The 23,123-nt window shown below is 42.4% G+C and overlaps 1 protein-coding gene across 1 annotated transcript in view; it reads left to right on the top strand.

The window, feature by feature from the left end:
* The first annotated feature begins 8,238 nt into the window (after window positions 1-8,238).
* Window positions 8,239-23,123, top strand: part of LOC144668940 (high affinity cGMP-specific 3',5'-cyclic phosphodiesterase 9A-like) — a 93,184-nt gene continuing 78,299 nt past the window's right edge. Inside the window, exons 1-3 of the mRNA XM_078531435.1 lie at window positions 8,239-8,367; window positions 14,530-14,600; window positions 15,236-15,313. Coding sequence (XP_078387561.1) covers window positions 8,296-8,367; window positions 14,530-14,600; window positions 15,236-15,313 — 221 coding nt within the window. The 5' untranslated portion in view covers window positions 8,239-8,295. The remainder of the gene's footprint in view (window positions 8,368-14,529; window positions 14,601-15,235; window positions 15,314-23,123) is intronic.

Raw genomic sequence — 23,123 nt, forward strand, 5'->3', positions numbered from 1 at the left:
AGCGGAAAAGGGATACTCGCAGATAGAAAAAAAAGGCCTGTCCATCATCTTTGATGTCAAGAAATTTCACCAGTACGTACATGTCCACCATTTTACAATTGTTTTAGACCACAAATCAGTGCCAGGATTGTTTAATGAGGACCAGGCTATACCACCCATAGCCTCAGCAAGAATACAATGATGGGCCTTAATTCTGGCAGCATACAAATACACTTTCGTACATAGGCCTGGCAATCAAATTGCAAATGGCGACACCCTTATCGTTTGCCTTTACAAGAAAACTAGGAGCACCTCCCAGTTCCACAGGACCTTGTTTTACTATTAAATTTCTTAGATTCCTCGCTGGTATGTGCTCGATAGATCAGAGACTGGACAAGTTGGGACCCGGTCCTATCTCAAGTACGAGAACAGGTGCTACATGGTTGGTCACAGGAGCCTGCATCGGACGAAATGAAACCGTACTTCAACAGAAGACATGAAATAACCATCCAGGATGGCATCTTATTGTGGGGAGCATGAGTGATAGTTCCTCCAAAGGGAAGGGAGCCATTTTTAATTGAACTACACGGTGCCCACCCAGGAATTTCCCAAATGAAGACCATAGCATGCAGCTATCTATGGTGGCCTGGGATGGAAGGTGAAATAGAGAGTTTAGTAAAGCACTGCGTGCAATGTCAGCAACTACAAAAGTTGCCAGCGACAGCTCTGTTACACTCATGGGAGTGGCCAGGTAGATCCTGGGTGCGGTTACACATTGCCCAAATTGGGCCTTTCTTGGGAACAATGTTTCTGCTCATTGTCAATGCTCATTCAAAATGTTTGGACATATATGAGGTGAAGTCACCAACATCAGCTGCCACGACTGAGAAACTATGTCAGAGTTTTCCCATTCATGGACTATCAGAGTTTCCGATAATGGCACGGCATTTACAAGTGCTGAGTTTCAACAGTTTATCAGCCTCAACAGTATCACTCATATGAAAACTGCACCATGCCACCTTTCCTCAAATGGATTGGCAGAAAGGGAGTTCAAACGTTCAAGGCAGGCATGAAAAAGCTAACTGGTGATTCCTTGGCAACCAAGCTGGCACATTTTCTTTTTCATTACAGGACTACCCCTCACACAACAACAGATGTCACACCTGCAGAGTTATTGTTGATACACCGTCTCAGGACGAGATTGAGCTTAATAATGCTGAGTTTAGAGGGGAAAGTAGAAAGAAGCCAGAGAAGCCAGAAAACTAGACATGACTGGCATCGTCGTGAGAGGAAATTTACTGTGGGAGAGCCAGTATACGTGAAAATCTTCGGAGAAGAACCAAAGTGGTGACCGGGTGAAATAAGTGCGGTGACTGGACCTTTGTCTTACCATGTGGAGGTGGAAGGCTGGATCATCCATAAACATGTGGACCATTTAAGGAAGAGAGAGACAAACCATTGAGATTTGGTTCCACCAGTGATCATGACCCGGTCTGTATTTTCTGTTGAGGATATTCAACCCAGGACTGACATGTCTGATGTTCCTGTAAGAGTTGAGGATACAGAACTGCAAGTTCCCACCAAAGCACCTGATGTTCAGGCAATTCTGGAAAAGGAGGTTCCTGACAAAGAATCTGAAGTTGTAGAGCTGCAACATTCCACACGGACCAGGAAACCACCTGAAAGATTGAACTTGTAAATTCCTTACCCAGTGTAAATATGTTTTCTTGAAAAACATGTACATGTAAAAGTAATATGTATAGTCGAGTTAAAGGTGGAGGAATGTAGTAATTGTGGTTTTATTTAGTGTGTAGTGTACATTTAAGAATAATTCTTGTTGGGCAAGATCACATAACCTGTAGTAACCAATAGGAGAGTACTGTGGGCTACCTCAGCAGTCAGTGTAGAGTTAGAGTTGGAGTTGAAAGCACATATGTAGTTGCTGCTGAGTATATTGTAAATAAACTTAAAGTTTCCACCCAAGAAGTGGCTGCTGATCAATTCTATAATTAATAGTGTAACTCAGCCACCCTACAACAAGCCTCAGTGTCAAATTTTATGTGATAACACTCTTGTGAAGCGCCTTAGGTTGTTTTACTGCAGTAAAGTTAATCCGCAACCTGTAACACCTAGAAGAACAAGGGCAGCAGGCACAGAGGAACACCACCATCTCCAAGTGCCCCTCTAAATCATACATCATCTTGACTTGGAACTATATCGCCATGCCTTCACTGTCATTATTTCAAAATCCTGGAACTTCTTCCCTATCTGCATTGCAGATGTACCTACACCACAACGACTGCAGCGATTCAAGAAGGCGGCTCACCATCACCTTCTCAAGGGCTTTTAGGGACAGGCAATACATGTTTCATCCTCTCTGGAAACCTGGGACTGAAATTGATATTTTGATCAACATCTTCAGGGAGATGACATAGAAAGACAAAAAAAGACTTGCATTTATAAAGCGCTTTTCATGACCACTGGACATCTCAAAGCACTTGACGCCAATGAAGTACTTTTGAAGTGCAGTCACTTTTGTAATGTAAGAAACACAGTAGTCAATTTTGCACACAGCAAACTCCCACAAACATTAATGTGATAATAATCAAATTACCTGTTTTTGTGATGTTGAATTGAGGGATAAATATCGGCCAGAGCACCAGGGAGAATTACCCTGCTCTTCTTCAAAATAGTGTCATGGGATCTTTTACTTTCACCAGAACAGCTAGATGGGGCCTCAGTTTAACGTCACATCCAAAAGGCAGCACCTCTTACTGTGCAGCACACCTTCAGTACTGAACTGAAGTGTTAGCCTTGATTTTTATACTCAAGTCCTGGAATGGGACTTGAACCTGGAACCTTGTGCCTCAGAGCCAAGACTAACCAACTAAGCCACAGTTGAGTCTGACCATGTATAGAATTTCCCATCATGCAACCATAAACTTCAGCCAGAAGATGTGGCAAGATTACTACAACTGGACGGGTATGGAAGGATTTTGCAATTGACCCAAAAAAATCTTCAAAGTGAATTTTTTAGGTAAAGTTGAAGATTTTGTCAACTGTTCAGTTTTTAGATTTGGGAGACAGAGACAAGAAGCCAACCAGAGAAAGAGAATGTCCTTATCCAGTCTAATTTGGTTTTTATATTTCTTTTTCCAAAATAACCAAATGAATTCTTGATTTTTTCTCCGAGAAAAGGAAATATTTTGATTATCAGTTGTGTTTTGTTGATGTTGAATATAAACACTCCAATTAGTGAAAGCTGTGCTAAAGAAAGATTGTTTCAGAAACGTTCTACTTCCTAAACTCTGATACCTCCTTTGCCCATTGCTAATATATAAACACAGCCTCTCCCAATGCTATCAGACCAGACAATTCCTCTACCCCTGCCAATTCTCAAACCCTTCAAGGTTCCCTTCAGTGCTCCAGACTCTAGTTCCTTCTCAAGTGCTCCAGAACCTAACATTTTTGACCTTCAGTGCAACAGATCCCACCATCTCCCCATCACGTGCTCCCAGACCAAAGAACATCCCTACATGTGTTGCCATACGTGGGGCTCTGATGACTGCTGGGCCTCAAGAATCACCAATTAAACCAAATTCCAAAGTTCATCCCTGTTTCCCTTTCTGCTGTGTTTCCATACAGCAGAACTATTCTCCAATGTTACCAATGTATCCCCACCCCACATTACAGGAAGGACAAAATTGCTCTGGAGAGATTGCAGAGGAGATTTACAAGAATGTTGCCAGGGCTTGAAAATTGCAGTTCTGAGGAGAGAATGGATAGGCTAAGGTTGTTTTCCTTAGAACAGAGGAGGCTAAGGGGGTGACCTAATTGAAGTGTACAAAATTATGAGAGGCCTAGATATGGTAGACAGGAAAGACTTGCTTCCCCTATCTGAGGGGTCAATTACCAGAGGGCATAGATTTAAGGTGATTGGTAGAAGGATTAGAGGGAACATGAGGAAAAACATTTTCACCTAGAGGGTGGTGGGCATCTGGGATTCACTGCCTAAATTAGTGGTTGAGGCTGAAACGCTCAACTTATTTAAAAGGTACCTGGATCTGCACCTGAAGTGCTGTAACCTGCAAGGCTATGGACTGGGTGCTGGAAAGTGGGATTAACATGAGTGGCTAGTTTCTTTTTTCTCTTTTTGGCCAGCGCAGGCACAATGGGCTGAATAGCTTCTTTCTGCACTATAATTTTTCTATGATTCTATGGTTCTACCCCCATGTACAGAGAATCCTGAAGTTTGCAGTTGAAATTTGGAATTCCTGTCCTTGATAAAATACTTGATGAGTCACTTGTTTCTGAGGATTTGTCACCTTTTTTGTAAATGGCATTGTCTTGTCGTCACCAAGGCAAATCACAGCCTGAAGCAAACATTGGATCAGCTATGACCTTGTTATTTCTTTAGTGGTGGTGGTGTGTTACAGTTCACTCAGGGAGTCTGAGTTGCCATGGAAACATGCACTTTTCATGCATGTTGTAGTCTGGAACTATGGATAGTGATGGTAGAGGCTCCAATGCCTTTCCATCACATGGCTGACCAGGAATCTCCTGCTCTTACTGCCTGCCATTAGCATGTGTTGGCAGTATTTGCAGGTTGATTCTCAATCTGTTTGGCTATGAAGGCACCTTCAATGGCCATCAAGTGTTGGGGTGGAACTCAAACCTGGAGCTTCTGGCTCCGAGGCAGTTACACTATCCACTGGGCAACAAGACTTCCCTCATTTGTGCAGTGCTGGTCTACAATGCAGATGAAAAATATGCACTTTGATTTGTGCTTTGCCACAGTGGCTGGAGTATAACTGTCAAAAATGTAGTTATACAGATCCTTATATCTTAAAGGTCTTCACACAGTTTGTTTCTGGGGTAAAGCACGTATTATTTGGTTTAAAAAATTTGCTGAAAATGATATTCTGGCTAAGTTGAAAGCCAAGTCAAAACTCTTGTATCAAAAGCAAAGTGTGTTTGCACATAGAACCTCTTCTGAACCTGCTCACAGAGCCAGCACAGTGTTCCATTCAGCCTGTGGGTTCACTAAGGAAGTTGAGATGATAAACATGTATTTCTGTATTTAATGCCTCAGCTTTCCAAGTGGATTAATTAACAAGGTTGAGTAAGAAAACTTACCGTGGTTAATTAAAACATTCATTTATATGTGTTATGACTGTGTGCTTAAGAAATCCACACAGGAAGGAACTCAAGATTCGATTAGAGGAAAGTGAAATATATGAAGCCATTCATTCAGCATCATTAATATTGTCAATTAGCATTGGTTTCCTTGGAGGCCAATATGTCAAGACACAGGGTGCATCATAATCTAAATATAGACAAATTCCATCTCCTTCACTGCCCAGGAGATGGGTGAAGCAGTGGGTGATGACGCTTTCATTGGGGCCTCAGTAGATGAAGGGCACTCAGCAACTGAATTGCAAAAATATCTGATTGGCATCTTATAATATAAGTTTATGGGCATCAAAGACCATAGTGAACGTAAACAGTACAAAGCGTTGCAAATTATTACTTTTTTTTGCTTTGTTTCTGCTTCAAACTAGAATGAGTTGATAGCGAACACATGGCAGAGCTATTTCCTTTACTAAGAGTTGCCTGGAATCTTGTACCTAGCTCAGGCTGATAGAGTAACCTGCACCTTCATTCTGAGACAGAGTTTCAAGTGTTTTCATCCATTGCCAAGCGGGCATCAATCAACAGCACAAAAAATAGCATTGAATTCATCATAGTTCACTCTAGTGGATGTGCTCAAGGGAAGTGGGAGTGGACTATTTACACACTTCGCACCACCAGTGAGTGTATACACCACAAAAACATCAAGGAAGTGAAAGATATCACTCGGATTGGAAGGTCTCACGATATTGCTAAGGATTGGTTAAACAAAAGTTTTAAGTCTTCCCTCCTTTTATGAAGATTTTACCTTATGATGGGGCACAATTCCATGGGCACCTTGCTAGTCTAATATTTCATCCACATGGCAATTCCTGTCCTCATCCACATGGACCATTTTCTAAACCAAGGAGCCAAGAGGCGAGCTGTGCCTTTCCCCCCAGCCTTCAGCTGCCAGCCTCAGCCGGGACTCTGTTATTCTGACTGGATCCGTACCATATTGCGTAGTTCAATTACCCACTGAACTAACCAGATCTTAGGATTGATCTTCCTCTGAGGTGGCCCATTTGGATGCCTAACAGGCACAGCACATCTGAAGGAGATCTAAACAAAACATTGGCGAGGGTGACAATTAAAGCCCGGTGTGCAATTTGTATATCCGATATAGAAAGTATATTAAAGCCATAATGAGAGTGTAGTGTGGTTTCACCAGGATGATGCTAGAGATAGGAAAACTTTACTTGTAAAAGATGAGGAGAGATGTAAGATACCAGGATTATTGTTCCTGGAGCAGAGAAGGCTAAAGAGAGATTTAGTGAAGATTTTTAAAATGATGAAGAGTTTTGATAAAGTGAACAGGGAACAACAATTTCCTCTAGTTCGGGAGACAATGATGAGAAGTTATCAATTTAAAATTGTTATTGAGAGTGAGGAGAGAGGTTTGAAGAAATCTCTTAACAGAGGGGTTAATTATCAAATGAAATGCTTTTGTCACAGAGAATGTTTAAGGCCAGTGAAGGGTGAAATCATCACATGTTAAAGGTTAAGTTAAAATCGTCTCCCATTCCTTACCCCATGACCCGACGCTTATTGCACTGGCTGATGTACCGAGTTCAGAGTCCGACGGCAGAGTTTTGAATCAGTTCAAGTTTATGGAAGGTGGAAGGCCAGCCAGGAGAGCATTGGAATAAACTAGCCTAGAGGTAACAAAAGCATGGATGAAGGGTTTTGTTGGCAGATGACCTGAACCTGGGGACTCAGGTGAGTTCCCTATTTCTTCCTGGCTGTCAAGGAAATGTAGTCCTCGAGAGGAGGTAGAGATAGTATAATCTTTTGGTATAGTGGAATCCTGAGTCATACCAGGAAGGTCCAAGGTTGTAACCCTGGTGTCTATAGAGATGGCTGCTAAAGGAAAGATAAGACTTGCATTTATATAGTGCTTTTCAGAAACTCAGGACATTGCAAAACACTTTTCAGCCAACCAAGTTATTTTGAACTGTAGTCATTGTTGTAATGTAGGAAACAGGGTATCCAATATGCACAAAAGAGGATCTCACAGTCAGGAATGTGATGATGAGAAGATAATCTGATGGATATATATTGGCCGGGGCACCAGAGTGAACTCTTTTGTTCTTCTTCCAACAGTGCCAAGGGGGCTTTTACATCCACCTGAGGGGGCAGATGGGTCCTCAGATTAATGTCTCATCAAAAAAAATTTCCTCAGTACTACACTGGATTATACACTCAATTCTCTGGAGTGGGACTTGAATTCAGAAATGAGAGATACTACCAAGTGAGCCACAACTAACAGCGCACCTCAACTGGGACAGCACTGCAATCGTCCTCAGCATCAGCAATTGAAGGAAACCTCAGGCAGAGCTGCTGTTCCTTATTCTTAAGCAGTGACACCTGCCGAAAAGTGGACATGTGTGGATGGCTAGCATGAACAGGTATGAGAGAGTGCTGTGATGCCTTCCACAGTCAAATAGCTTTCAATGGCATATGCTGTACAAGCTCACACATTAAGATGGCCAGTTGGGTGATACATCAAAGAGAGACGATGGCTCCTGTGGAACTGTACCTAAGTATGAGTGACTTCCGTAAGGTAAGGGAAGGAAATAAAGAGTGGGAAGCAGAATAAATGATCAAAAGCAGATATGAGCTGTAGCACAGGCTGAACAGTGTGATTTCACCTCTTGTCTTTCCAACTCGGTCTGTAACCTAGCGCTGCTGCTCCTTATAAAATCCAGCAACTTTAGGACAAATCGCTAAATGAGGCAGTGAATGAAAAGCCCTGCTGAGAATATGCTTCTAATTCCTTCCTAGTTTCCATCAGCTTTTTCTTTTCAATTGCACTTTCTAAATTTGGTCAGTTCCTAATGAGGCAAGTAATTAACTACACTCATGGTGAGAGGAATTTCAAGACAGGGTTAACGGCTGCTTGTGTAATCAGCTGGAATCATTTGGTTTGCCAAGGCAACGGCACCCAGCTGGGGATAGATTGGTTGATAGTGGACAAACATCTTCAGATTCCTGCCTTTCAGGCTTTTGCATTTCAGTTGCACCTGCTTGAGTTTCTCAGGCCACAGAAGGAGCTGTGACAGTGAAGGGAACAGAGCCAGGAATAGCAGTCCTGGTCTCATCTCCAACTCCCGGGTGCAATCCTCCTCCACACCCAGTCGGCAGGAAATGGGATCAGCCTCCTCCTCTGCCTATGTACCAAAGGTTATCTACTTGCAGAAAGACAGCATTTCTCACAAGGTAAAGATTTTTTTTTCCAAAAAAGAATTTTCTGTTGTTTTCTCCCATCTTCTGAAAGTGGTGATTGGTGGTGAGGGGCAGTTCACATTGAGGCGCAATTCATACTTTCGTGAGATTTGAGATTTATAATTGAGGTGCGATTTTATAGGTGAGATTCATAATGAGGGGTGATTCATCTTCAGACACAATTCTTGCTGGTGTAAGGTTAATATGTGAAGTTTGCATTGTAGTGATATTCATTTTGATGTGAGGTTCATACTGAGGTGTGATTCACATTTGAGATCCAAATCATTTAGGAGCATTAGCTATGTGATTTTCACTGGCATGTGAATGACAAATTTATTTGATCTTTTGTTAATTGGGACTGCACAACATTATCAGACACATTGTAACTTTTTGTGTGGCTATAACGATATGCAAATTGTGTTTAAGAAGGCAAGTGAATAATTGGGCAGCAAAGACCTGTCCTCGACACACCTGTGCCATGTGAAAACTCCAGGGTACTTTGCGTGTGCTGGCCAACCACATGTGGTGAAGGCTCCTAATTCAAGGAGCATCTGGGTCAACCAGAAACCTGACAGTGTCTTGGATCACATGTTCCAGGTCACCTCACATCCACAGAAAGTTACTGAGCAGAGGAAGCGGGTGACCATTCGGGCATGGTACGAAGAAGAGGCAGGCAGTACAAGAGTTCTCTGTGGCCCTCGCAAACTGGGTTTCAATACAACATCGCCGGGGCATGCAGTCTAGAACTAATCCATGCTGCAGGAGGCACAACAAAATGTGAAAGTGCAGATGGTGTGAGAGGATTTGATAGCCAGGAGGTGTTCCCGCAAACGCCAGTGAATCTCACTTTCCTGGTGTTAAGGTAAAAGATGTCACAAATTAGATGCAGATCCAATGGGCAAAGGGGAATCAGTCAGAAGTTGTGGTCCACATTGGAACCATGACATAAGAAAGTGTTGAAGTCCTTTAGATAAAGTTTCAGTAACTATAGAAGACTCGAGTCAAAATCGGTCATCTCTGATTGTTCCCAGAGATGTGTGCTGGTGAGTATAGCAACAACACGACAGAACAGGTTAATGCAAGGCTGAAAAAATGGAGTAGGAAGGATAATTTCAGATTTCTGAGGCATTGAAACAGTTTTGGGATAGGAGGGAAGCCCCACCCCCTCCCCAAGGTGAGTGGTTCGCACCTGAACAGGGTTATGCCAATTGTCCTCAAGTAGAGGTTCCTAATAGCACTGTAGATGTACCTGCACCAGATTAACTGCAGTGTGTGGTTCAAGAAGGTGGTTGACCACCACCTTCTCCAGGGCAATTGGGGATGGGCAACAAATGTTGGCCTTGCCACTGACGTCCATATCCCATGAAAGAATTTTTAAAAATAGTGTAAACTAATCTGGCATAGGGAAGGAAACTAGGGTGAAGCATCAGAGAACAGTAACAAGGTCCATAGAGGACTGAAAGAAATGAACTGCATTAGTAAAGAGTAATCAGAAGAAGGGCGATCAGGCAGAGAAGAAAGACAAATTAGATGATAAAGAGTAAAAGATAGTCAAAGGAAGGATGGAGCCAATTGAGGACCAAGAAAGAGATCATCTTTTGGAGACAGATCCACGGCTGAGGCACTGAATGAGTACACTGCATCTGTCTGCACAAAAGAAGAGGATGCTGTCTGTGCCATGTTAAAGGGGGAGGAGGTAAAGAAATTTGATAGGATAACAGAATTCAAGATAGAAAAGTCACCCAGGATGCATTTTAGGTTGTTGAGGGGAGGTTGGGAATAGCGAAGGCTTTGGCCACTGACATATATGTGAGTGATGCCAGGAGACAGGAGGGTTGTAAATGTTGCACCCCTATATATAAAAGGAAGTGGGATAAATATGGTAACTGCAGGCCAGACAACCACCGGTAGTGGGGAAACATCAAGAGACCATGATCCAGGACAAAATTAATTGTCACTTGGAAAAACATGGGTTAATTAATGACACTAGGCATGGATTTGTTTAAGGCAAGTTTACCTTGTCTGACAAACTTGATTGCGATCTTTGAAGTGGTGATGAGGGTAGTGTAGTTGATGTGTACACGGGTTTTCAAAAGATCTTTGATAATGAGCCATAGAATGGACCTGTTAGCAAAATTGGAGTTCAAGGAGCAGTGACTGCATGGATACTGAATTGGCTAAAAATTGGTGAACAATTGTTTATCAATTTGGAGGGAAGTGTAGAGTGTTGTCCACCATGGGTTGTTATTAGGACATTGTTCTTTTTTGAAAGATTTTAATGACCTGTACTTGGGTATAGAGGGCCTAATTTTGAAGTGTGCAAATATCACAAAACTTGGAAATATTGTAAGCAATGATGAGGATATTGATAGACTTCAAGAGGACATAGACTGATGAAATGGGAAGACTTATGGTAGATTAAAATTAACACAAGTGTAAATTGATATATTTTGGAAGGGAGAAAGAAATGTTGGGGTTCAAATGCTAGCAGGACAGGGTGATAAACTATACAGGATCCTGTGCTTTATAAATAGAGGAATAGAGTACACAATCAAAGAAGTTACACTAAATCTTTATAAATCACTCATTAGGGAATGAGTGCTCAATTCTGAGCACCACCCTTTAGGAAGCTTGTTAAGGTCTTGGAGACGATTCAGGGGGGATTTACTAGAATGGTACAAGGGATAAGGGGTTTCGGTTCACTTGCCAATAAATCAGCATCCTTTTCTCCTGTAGTATAAAATGTTGTGATTCTTTGAAATTTGGCATTCTTGTGTTTGCCCTGATGAGTGCAAGACAAAAAGCTATAGCAACATGCCTCTCTTTTCAGCAATATTCAAGGACTTCAGTTATTTGGAGAGACTAGAGATTGTTCTCATTAGAGCCGAGGCACTTGAGGGAAAATTTAATAGAGGTTTCCAAAATGATGAAGGGTTTTGATAGAGTCGATAGGGACAATTTATTTCCACTGACAGGAAGCTCAATTACTAGAGGACAGAGATTTAACATAACTGACAAAAGAATCAGAGGGGGGGATGATGAGAAATTTTTTTACGCAGGCACAATTCACCTTGAGGTGTGATTCCATGGACATAGGTTATCCTCTAGCTCCTTAGTTAAGAGAACATTCTTTAAAAACACAAGCCTATAGGCAGCAAGTATTTTCAAGCTCTCTAACCTTGAAGGATAGCACAACTGAGCCTGTTCCAGTCTTCATGCAAAATCAACTCAGAAATACTGCCCAGCAACAATTGCTAGACAGCAATAAGGAGAAACAAAACAAAAACAGAATTACCTGGAAAAACTCAGCAGGTCTGGCAGCATCGGCGGAGAAGAAAAGAGTTGACGTTTCGAAACAATCCTGTCTAGAACTGATTGCAGAATCCCTGCTGTTGGCCTTGTTGCTGTTGGTTAAGTAAAGCACATTCAAATGATCAAAGCAGGGTCCTTCTAGGCTGTATGGTTCAGGACCACACCAGGTGTTGGTTTTAACCCAACAGTCAACAAGGATTGCTCTGGTGTCAATTCAGTCAATAACTTGAGAGCAGCAGAGTTAGCAAATTAGTGAATTAACTTTGTCTTAATATTCCAGATAAAGGGGAGATAGTTGATAAAATAGTCAAACTTAAGAGAGGATAAAACCACTGGCATGGATAGATTGCTTCCACACACACAATTGTCATGAAGAGATATGAATGCCTATAATGTTATTGGAAATTATTTTTTAAATAGAATTGTAGTAGGGTGTGTGTTTGTGTGTGTCTTGATTGGATTAAAGTCTGGGTGTTTTGATGTATAGAAAGAAGTGGGTTTGAAATGGTAATTAGATAAACATGGAGAAGTTTAGAAATGTAGGTGTCAAGGGGGTAATTGCATTTTTAAATAAACCATTCAAAAGAATGGGTGAAACTTTGCACCTAGCTGGGAGAGGCCAAGAAATGTGTTTGTATTACCAATAAAATTAGTGGGATGAAAATGTTATTGTTGGAAGATGTAACATTAAAAGCCTAGGATACAATGGAAAATTTACATTCAAAGGAAAAGCTAGGTATAAACAGAAAGGAGTTTGTGTGTGTAAGGCAGAGGCATTTAAGATCTAACCAGACTGTAAGCCTACAACTGTGTCTGCAAAGGAACCAAGTTGCAAGGAACCTCATTTTGAATTCGTTGGGTCAAATGTGCTTTGCCTGGTGTCTGTTTAAAGTCTATGGGTTATTGTTGCCTTGGTGAAGATTTACCTGGGAGTGATTATTTCAGATTTGTTTAAAAGTTATTATGGTAGTAACTTATAGACGTGTATGCGTTTAATTTGTTAAATTAATAAATGTTTAGTTTTATATTTTAAAAAACCTCTTGAGGCTTGGTGGTCTTATTTCTGAATTCAGAGCTGCATCTCAGGCATATCAATTGAAAATGTAAGTTATGACAGTTGTTCAAGTTTCCCTCTGGAATTTAAACAGCTCAGCCTTTACCAACTGCTGTGTCATAACATACTGAAAAGAAGCTATGAAAAGGATAGCAAAGGCACTATATAAAGGGAAATAGTGCCAGAGGACTGGCTGACAGCTTTATGTTATTCTTATGTTTAAAAAGGGAGATAAGTTCAAGGAACTTCCTTCACTCAAAGGCTTGTGGATCTTTGGAACTCTCTCCCACAGAGTGCTATGGATATTACGGAAAAGTGGAGTTGAAGCAGAAGATCAGCCACAGTTGTATTGACTAGCAGGGGAGGCTTGAAGGGCCTTTATGCCCTTATTTATTTATGTCCTTACATTCTTGCACATGTCACTTGTTTATTGGCCAGTTTAGAGCAGAAGGATCTGTGTTTCATGGTTTTGGACCTGGCATTTCTTTCCTCCTTTATCCCGAAGCTGCTGTCTCTTGCTGTGGTACAGTTAGACTGTATGTGTTTTCAGTTCGTTGAGAGGTTTTACTTGGAGCTGGTGTACTAGTCACCGCCTTTGTTCCTTCCGACACGGCGTGCTTGGCCAGTTCCCCGGGCAGCAGCAGGCTCACGGCGGTCTGGATCTCCCAGGAGCTGATGGTGCTGCGTTTATTGAAATGGGCCAGGCGGGAAGCCTCACCCGCGATGCACTCAAACATCGTTCATGAACAAGTTCATGATGCTCATGGCCTTGGACGAGATACCAGTGTCGGGGTGAACCTGCTTCATCACTTTATAGATGTAGATGGAGTAACTTTCCTTCTTCGACCTCCGCCGCTTCTTGCCGCCCTTTGCTACTGGTTTCTTTAAGGCTTTCTTGGCTTCCTTCTTGGGAGCCGATTTCTTCTCATCAACCATCTTCAGCCCTCTAATACCTCATTCAAATGGCATAGTTACGCATGTGACCAGGCTGCCTTACAAGGCCACTCCCAGCAGACACATATGGAACCCTCCTGACTGTTTCTGGTAACGAATAGGAGGAACCATGGCTAACTTTTCTATCTTTTAGCCTAGAGTTGCTGAAGCAACCAGAATTACACTGGGGGTTAAAGAGTTAAATTATGCAGTCAGGTGTGATAAACTTGGCTTGTATGACATTGATTGAAGGGGATTGAGGAGTGATCTGATCAAGGCGTTTAAAATGTTCAAAGGATTTTAGGGTGGAAACAGAGAAACTATTTCCTCTGATGGGTGATCCAAGAACAAACTTAAACTTAAAATTAGAGTTTGGCTTGGAAGCAAATCAGGAAATACACCTCCACACAAAAGGTAGTCAAGATCTGGAAACCTCTTCTCCAAAAAACTGAGATGGATTTTGCTAGGTAGCAATATTGATGAGTATGGATCAAAGGTGAATAAATGATGTTGATTTGAAGAACAGTTGTGATCTAGTTAAATGGTAGACCAAGATCAAAGGACTGAATGGACTAGTCCTATTCCTAATGATCCTAAGAATTGCACTAAGGTAGCACCTGAGCTACAATTGGAACTGAAGAAATCTAGCTCAGCACAGAGCTGTAATCAACCTGTATGGCTTAGGATCACACTGGGACATGAATTTACTAATGGAGGGATTGAGAGGCATTTCATGCATTGCATTTCACACGTTGGGTTGTGAGTTGGTCGAAGGGCAGTAAATGCTTTTCATGCCCCATTCCCTGCCATTTATTTCATGGCTTTAACTGAACTGTAATACTCTCCCTTGCTTGCAGGTGATGTTCAGCAGACACTGCAGACCCAGTGACATTAAAGAGTTGCTATGTACAACTGTTGGGCTCACCAGGTCAGTGAGAGAAATCAACTATTACATTGAGTCAGACGAGAGCCATTGGGGTTAGAATTGCTATGTTCTATCAGTGATGATATCTTTATCTTTAATAAGTTAAATTTTAACTCATTTTAATGAAATCCATTTGTGATGAAGGCATTACCTTATTTTAAATAGGTTTATGCAGTCACTTAAACAGAAAACAGAGGGCGATCATGTTCCCTGTCTGTGAGATAAGCAACAGTTTAAACATGTGCTAATTTATTCACTGCAACTATAGACTCTAATTCTTGAGTTAGCTGGCATTATTCTGACAGGGAAAAAAAGATTTAATTTTTATAGCATCTTTCAGGACTTATGTACGCCCCAAGGCACTTTACAGCCAATGAAGTGTAGTCACTGTTGTAAGTAAGATGGAGCTTTAACCACCAGCTGCCTGTATTGGAGAATCTTGCATACAAAGCCCACTATGTTTTGCCCATATGGAAAATCAAGTGCGGGGTGCTGGCGATTTTCACAATATACACAGATGGGTGAGGACTTCTGTTGGCTATGCAGACTTGGAAAACCAGTCCATCAAGTCGAGCAAATGTGTATGTGGCCTATTAATGAAGAGCCTGTCTCTTTCTCTGTTTTGTCTTGTTATTTAGGAACACCTTGATTATGCTCATGGATCAAAACAATGCTATTATATCCATAGACCCAACTATGCCAACTAACTCACCAAGGTAAGATTGTCTGAGCTTTTGCATAAGGTTTAGCCCCAAGTTCTTTTTTCTCTGGTGAAAACCAATGGAGGACAATCAATATTGTGAGAAGACACTGTTAGAACCAAGGTACATGGATGAAAATTTCTCCAGCCTATTACCTCAGTAAATAGCTGAAGTCAATCAGAAACTGTTCTAACGTAGCACAGACTCCATGTATGTTCAACAATGTGACACATGATTTTCATCGATGGGGAAAGTAAGGACCTGGTCACCATTTCAATTTGTGCACTGTGTGTTTGTTGTCATGTGTGACACATCTCTAATGGAAAGATTTTGAATATGTTAAAAATCGTGGCTGCAAAAATACTCAAGAAAATGAAAACATTTTATGAAGAGAGTTGTGTAATTATATCAGAATTTGAATTGCATTCATTGAACAATTCATAGTTACATTCTGGAACAGTGTAAGAATCAAATTGAGATGGGCTCAGGTCATCAGCTGGCATTGCACCCAGCTATTGAACTGGATGCCATTCTATAGAAGCAGCATCCGGAGAGTTACCTGCATAACTTTCTTGAATAGACATGTTAATAGAATAGAGAATAAGAAGCAACAGCAACGTTGCAAATCCTTCAAAGGCATTTTACAGCAAGAGACCATAAGACCGTAAGACATAGGAGCAGAAGTAGGCCATTCGGCCCATCGAGTTTGATCCTCCATTCAATGAGGTCATGGCTGATCTGCTAATCCTCAACTCCACTTTCCTGCCTTTTCCCCATAACTCTTGATTCCCTTTACTGATTAAAAATCTGTCTATCTCAGCCTTGAATATATTTAAATATCCAGCTTCTACAGCTCTCTGCGGTAAAGAATTCCACAGATTAACTACCCTCAGAGAAGAAATTCCTCCTCATCTCCGTTTTAAATGGGCGACCCCTTACTCTGAGATGATGCCCTCTGGTCCTAGACTCTCCCACAAGGGGAAACAATCTCCCAGCATCTATCCTGTCAAGCCCCCTAAGAATCTTATATGTTTCAATAAAGTTGCCTCTCATTCTTAACTCCAATGAGTATAGGTCCAACCTACTCACCCTCTCCTCATAAGAAAACCCCTCCATACCCAGGATCAACCTAGTGAACCTTCTCTGGACTGCCTCCAATGCCAGTATATCTTTCCTTAGATAAGGGGACCAAAACTACTCACAGTATTCTAGGTGTGTTCTAATATACTTTTAGCAAGACTTCCCTCTTTTTATATTCCATTCCCTTTGAAATAAAGGCCAACATTACATTTGCCTTCCTTATTACCTGCTGAACTTGTATGTTAGTTATTTGGGATTCATGCGCGAGGACTCCCAAATCCCTCTGTGCAGTCTTTCTCCATTTAAATAATATTCAGCTCCTCTATTCTTCCTGCCAAAGTGCATAACCTCACATTTTCCCAGATTATATTCCATCTGCCAAGTGTTTGCCCACTCACTTGACCTGTCTATATCCCTCTGTAGACTCACATCATCCTCACCACTTGTCTTCCCACCTATTTTTGTACATCTGCAAATTTGAAGATAAGACATTCACTTCCCTTATCTAAGTCATTAAAACATATTATAAATAATTGAGGCCTCAGCACTGATCCCTGTGGCACTCCACTAGTTACATGTTGCCATCCTGAAAATGCCTCCCTTATCCCAACTTTCTGTCTTCTATTAGTTAGCCAATCCTCTATCTGTGCCAATATACTACTCCGAGCACCTTAGGCTCTTATCTTTTTAAGTAGCCATACGTGCGGTACCTTATCGAACACCTTTGGAAATCCAAGTATTTTTTTGTCTCCCTCCCTTTTTTGAATAAGGGTGTTACATTGGCAGTTTTCCAATCCTCTGGGACTATTCCAGAATCTAAGGATTCTTGGAACATCACTACCAATGCATCCATTATCTCTGTGGTTACTTCTTTAATATCCTAGGATGCAACCCATTGGGTCCAGGGGACTTATTGGCCTTTAGCCCCATTAGTTTCCCTAGTACTTTTTCTCTAGTGATAGTTATTGTATTTATTTCCTTCCCACTTTTGCCCCTTGATTATTTAGTATTGGAATGCAATTAGTGTCTTCTACTGCGCAGACTGAAGCAAAGTATTTATTCAACTCTTCTGCCATTTCCTGGTTCACCATTATTATTTCCTCGGCCTCATTCTCTAAAGGGTCTATGTTCACTTCCTTTTTATATATTTAAAGAAGCTCTTACTGTCCATTTTTATATTACTTGCTAGTTTACCCTCAAAGTTTTTTTTCTCCCCCTTATATTATTCTTGGTTATCTTTTGTTGGTTTTAAAAACTTTCCCAATCCTCTGGCTAACCACTAACCTTTGCCACATTGTATGTTTTTCTTTCAATTTGATACTATCCTTAACTTCCTTGGTTAACCATGGTTGGTTTATCCCCTTCCTACAGTCCTTCTTCCTCACTGGGTTGTATCTTTGTTGTGAGTCATGAACTATTTTCTTAAACATCTGCCATTGTTTATCAACCGTTTTTCTGTTAAAATCCTACCCCAGTCCACTCCAGCCAACTCTGCCCTCATTCCTTTGTAATTACCCTTATATAAGTTTAGCACAGTTGTTTCCAACCCAAGTTTCTCACTCCAAACTAAATGCTAAATTCTACCATATTATGGTCACTATTTCCTAGAGTATATTTTATTCTGAGATAATTTATTAAACCTGCCCCATTACACATTACCCAATCCAAAATAGCATGGTCCCTTGTTGGATCCACAACATATTGTCCTATCAAACTGTTCTGAATACACACTCTCTGAATTCTTATTCGTAGCTACCTCTGCCAATTTGATTTTCCCAATCTATATGAAGATTAAAGTCACCTATGATTAATGTACTACCTTTATTAAATACCCTCATTATCTCCTGATTTATTCCCTGACTACTCCCACCAGTGTCATTTTCCCCTTGCTATTTCTTACCTCCACCCATATGGATTCCACATCCTTCGGTCCAAGATATTTTCTTACTATTGTATTTAAAACTACCCCACTACCCTTTCCTTCCTGCCTGTCCTTTCGAAAAGTCACACACCCCTGAATATTTAGTTCCAAACTTTGATCCCCTTGTAACCATGTCTTCATTATGGCTATAAGATCACACCCATTAACCTCTATTTGTGCCATTAATTCATTTATTTTGTTTCGAATACTACATGCATTTAAGTAACGAGCTATTAATTTTGGCTTTTTACCGTTTTGTTTCCCTCTATGGTATGACCCTATTTGCTGCTTTTGTTTTATGTTTGTACACTCTGTCACACTCTGGATGTCGTTACAAGGCTGCTATATCCTTTTGCTTCGTAAGCCTATATATCCCATTTCCAGAACCCTCCACCCACTATTTAGTTTAAAGCCCTCTCTACAGTCCTAGTTATTTAGTTCGCCAGGGCATTGCTCTCAGCACTGTTCAAGTGAAGCCCATCCCACTGGAACAGCTCCCTTCTATCCCAGTACTCATGCCAGTGCACCATGAACTGAAACCCATTCCTCCCACATCAACCTTTGAGCCATGCATTTAACTCCTTGACTTTATTTACCCTATGCCAGTTTGTCTGTGGCTCAGGTAATAATCCATAGATTATTATCTTGGAGGTTCTACTTTTTAATTTAGCTCCTAACCGTTCAAATTCTTTCAGCAGAACCTCCTTTCGAGTCCTATTAATGTCGTTGGTACCAACGTGGACGACGACAGTTGGATCCCTCCCCTCCCACTCCAAGTTCCATTCCAGCCCTGAGGGAATGTCCTTAACCCTGGCACCGGGCAGGCAGCCGCAGAGAACAGTATCTATCTGCCTAATTATGCTGCCCCCTACCACTACTACATTCCTATTTCCTCCCCCAACTTGAATAGCTCCATGTACCATGGTGCCGTGGTCAGTTCGCTCATCCTCCCTGCAGTGCCCGCTCTCGTCCACACAACTTACTAGAGCCTTGTAACTGTTGGACAGTTGCAGGGGCCGAGGATCCTCAAACCCTACCTCCTGGGCCCCCATACCTGCTTCACCTGCAGTCACACCTCATGTCCCTGATCACAGACCAAATGTGAATTACCTAGTCTGAGGGGTGTGACCCCCCCCCCCCCCACCCCCCCACCCCCAACCCCACCCCTCTCCTGGAGCAAAGTGTCCAGGTAACTTTTCCCCCTCGGCCTGCAGCTCCTTAACTCGGACCCGAAGTTCCTCGAGCTGCAAACGCCTGGTACAGATGTGTTCGCTCTGGATCACCTTGGTGCCTAGCAGTTCCCACATGTTGCAGCAGAGTTAGGGCATGTAAACAGAAACTTGGTTGAAGGGATGATTTTTTTGAGAGAAGGGAGAGACATGGACACAAAGTAGGACCAATATGGTTGCTTCTCATTAGTGCCTTCCATTGAGGGTCTCAAGTAGATGTTAGGTCCTTATTTGCATATGGAAAGGGCCTAATGCCTGTTTCAGACTGCTTGACAACTTCTTGGCCTTTATCAATATGGCAGGTGATGCGCTTCATGTTCATAATAAGCATGCACTTACTGTTCATTATATTCAAGGCCTAGTATACTATTTAATGCCTAAAAAAATACAGGTAGATGCTGTGTAGCTGAATCCCTAGGTCCATATCTTCAAAAGGGCATTAACACAGATTTGGGCAGGGGGAGGTCAGTGGGTGATGGGATTCAAGGAAGAGTCAATTAAGGAATGATTTCAACATTATAAGATATTCAGCATTGGAAGAAGAAAGGGAACTTGCGTTCAAGTAGTTCCTTTTACAGGATGTCCTGAAATGCTTCATAGCTGATGTCGTTGCTATTAGAAACATAGGAACAGGAACAGCCCTTTCAGCTCATTCAGCATTATCTGCTATTCAGTGAGATTACGGCAGATCGTATCCTAACACCTTTGACATACCTGGGCTCCATATTCCTTTTTATACAAAAACAGAATTACCTGGAAAAACTCAGCAGGTCTGGCAGCATCGGTGAAGAAGAAATCAGTTAACGTTTCGAGTCTTCATGACCCTTCGGCAGAACTGAGTATAGTTAGAAGAAAGGTGAAATATAAGCTGGTCTAAGGTGAGGGGGCGGGGGAAGAGAGAAGTTGAGGGTGGGGTGATTATGGAGATAAGCAAGCAGTGATAGGAGCAGATAATCAAAAGATGTCACAGACAAAAGGATCAAAGAGGTGTTGAAGGTGGTGATATTATCTAAGAAAAGTGCTAATTAAGAATGGAAGGCAGGATACTCAAGGTACAGCTCTAGTGGGGGTGGGGTGGAAAGACTAACAAAGTTTTAGTTTTAAATTTAAAAATAATGGAAATAGGTGGGAAAAGAAGAATCTATATAAATTATTGAAAAAAAAAGGGGGAGGGGGGAGAAACGGGGTGGGGATGGGGGGAGGGGGAGTTTAAGATCTAAAGTTGTTGAATTCAATATTCAGCCTGGAAGGCTGTAAAGTGCCTAGTCGGAAGATGAGGTGCTGTTCCTCCAGTTTGCGTTGGGCTTCACTGGAACAATGCAGCAAGCCAAGGACAGACATGTGGGCAAGAGAACAGGGTGGAGTGTTAAAATGGCAAGCGACAGGGAGGTTTGGGTCTTTCTTGCGGACAGACCGCAGGTGTTCTGCAAAGCGGTCGCCCAGTTTGCGTTTGGTCTCTCCAATGTAGAGGAGACCGCATTGGGAGCAACGAATGCAGTAGACTAAGTTAGGGGAAATGCAAGTGAAATGCTGCTTCACTTGAAAGGAGTGTTTGGGCCCTTGGACGGTGAGGAGAGAGGAAGTGAAGGTGCAGGTGTTGCATCTTCTGCGTGGGCATGGGGAGGTGCCATAGGTGGGGGTTGAGGAGTAGGGGGTGATGGAGGAGTGGACCAGGGTGTCCCGGAGGGAACAATCCCTACGGAATGCCGCCAGGGGGGGTGAAGGGAAGATGTGTTTGGTGGTGGCATCATGCTGGAGTTGGCGGAAATGGCGGAGGATGATCCTTTGAATGCGGAGGCTGGTGGGGTGATAAGTGAGGACAAGGGGGACCTTTCTGGGAAGGAGGAGAAGGCGTGAGGGCGGATGCGCGGGATATGGGCCGGACACGGTTGAGGGCCCTGTCAACGACCGTGGGTGGAAAACCTCGGTTAAGGAAGAAGGAGGACATGTCATGTCCGCATTCAAAGGATCATCCTCCGCCATTTCCGCCAACTCCAGCACGATGCCACCACCAAACACATCTTCCCTTCACCCCCCCTGACGGCATTCCGTAGGGATCGTTCCCTCCGGGACACCCTGGTCCACTCCTCCATCACCCCCTACTCCTCAACCCCCACCTATGGCACCTCCCCATGCCCACGCAGAAGATGCAACACCTGCACCTTCACTTCCTCTCTCCTCACCGTCCAAGGGCCCAAACACTCCTTTCAAGTGAAGCAGCATTTCACTTGCATTTCCCCTAACTTAGTCTACTGCATTCGTTGCTCCCAATGCGGTCTCCTCTACATTGGAGAGACCAAACGCAAACTGGGCGACCGCTTTGCAGAACACCTGCGGTCTGTCCGCAAGAAAGACCCAAACCTCCCTGTCGCTTGCCATTTTAACACTCCACCCTGCTCTCTTGCCCACATGTCTGTCCTTGGCTTGCTGCATTGTTCCAGTGAAGCCCAACGCAAACTGGAGGAACTGCACCTCATCTTCCGACTAGGCACTTTACAGCCTTCCGGGCTGAATATTGAATTCAACAACTTTAGATCTTAAACTCCCCCTCCCCCCATCCCCACCCCGTTTCTCCCCCACCCCCCTTTTTTTTTTCAATAATTTATATAGATTCTTCTTTTCCCACCTATTTCCATTATTTTTAAATCTAAAACTAAAACTTTGTTAGTCTTTCCACCCCACCCCCACTAGAGCTGTACCTTGAGTATCCTGCCTTCCATTCTTAATTAGCACTTTTCTTAGATAATATCACCACCTTCAACACCTCTTTGATCCTTTTGTCTGTGACATCTTTTGATTATCTGCTCCTATCACTGCTTGCTTATCTCCACAATCATCCCACCCTCAACTTCTCTCTCCCCCCGACCCCCACCTTAGACCAGCTTATATTTCACCTTTCTCCTAACTATACTCAGTTCTGCCGAAGGGTCATGAAGACTCGAAACGTTAACTGATTTCTTCTCCACCGATGCTGCCAGACCTGCTGAGTTTTTCCAGGTAATTCTGTTTTTGTTTTGGATTTCCAGCATCCGCAGTAGCTTTTAGCTTTTTGTTTTTATTCCTTTTTATACACTTGTCTAACAGTAATTTGTTGATCTCAGATTTCAAAGGCCTCTAGTCTAGATGATGATGGGAGACTCAAAGATAATTGTAAAAGCTTTCAACTATGAAAGTGTTAGATTATACTGAATCAAGCCAGTTGTTCAACTCTGACTTTTTGGGGAACCAGAGTAAAGTACCAAGTGCATCAACTAAAGTTAGAAGTCAGCAGAAAGTTTTCTCTTCTATAGGGTAGTTGGTAATAGCATGGTGAGTCAATTGTAAAGTAGCCAGCCAGGAATGTTTTTTTTTAATGCATTCATGGGATGTGGACTTTGCTGGCTAGGCCAGCATTTATTGCCCATGACTAATTACCCTTGAGAAGGTGGTGGTGAGCTGCCTTCTTGAACCGCTGCAGTCCATGTTGTGTAGGTGCACCCACAGTGCTGTTAGGAAGGGAGTTCCAGGATTTTGACCCAGCGACAGTAAAACAATGGCGATATATTTCCAAGTCAGGATGGTGAGTGACTTGGGGGGTAACTTGCAGGTGGTGGTG

Source organism: Cetorhinus maximus, chromosome 2, assembly GCF_964194155.1.
Source record: "Cetorhinus maximus chromosome 2, sCetMax3.hap1.1, whole genome shotgun sequence".
NCBI lineage: Eukaryota > Metazoa > Chordata > Chondrichthyes > Lamniformes > Cetorhinidae > Cetorhinus > Cetorhinus maximus.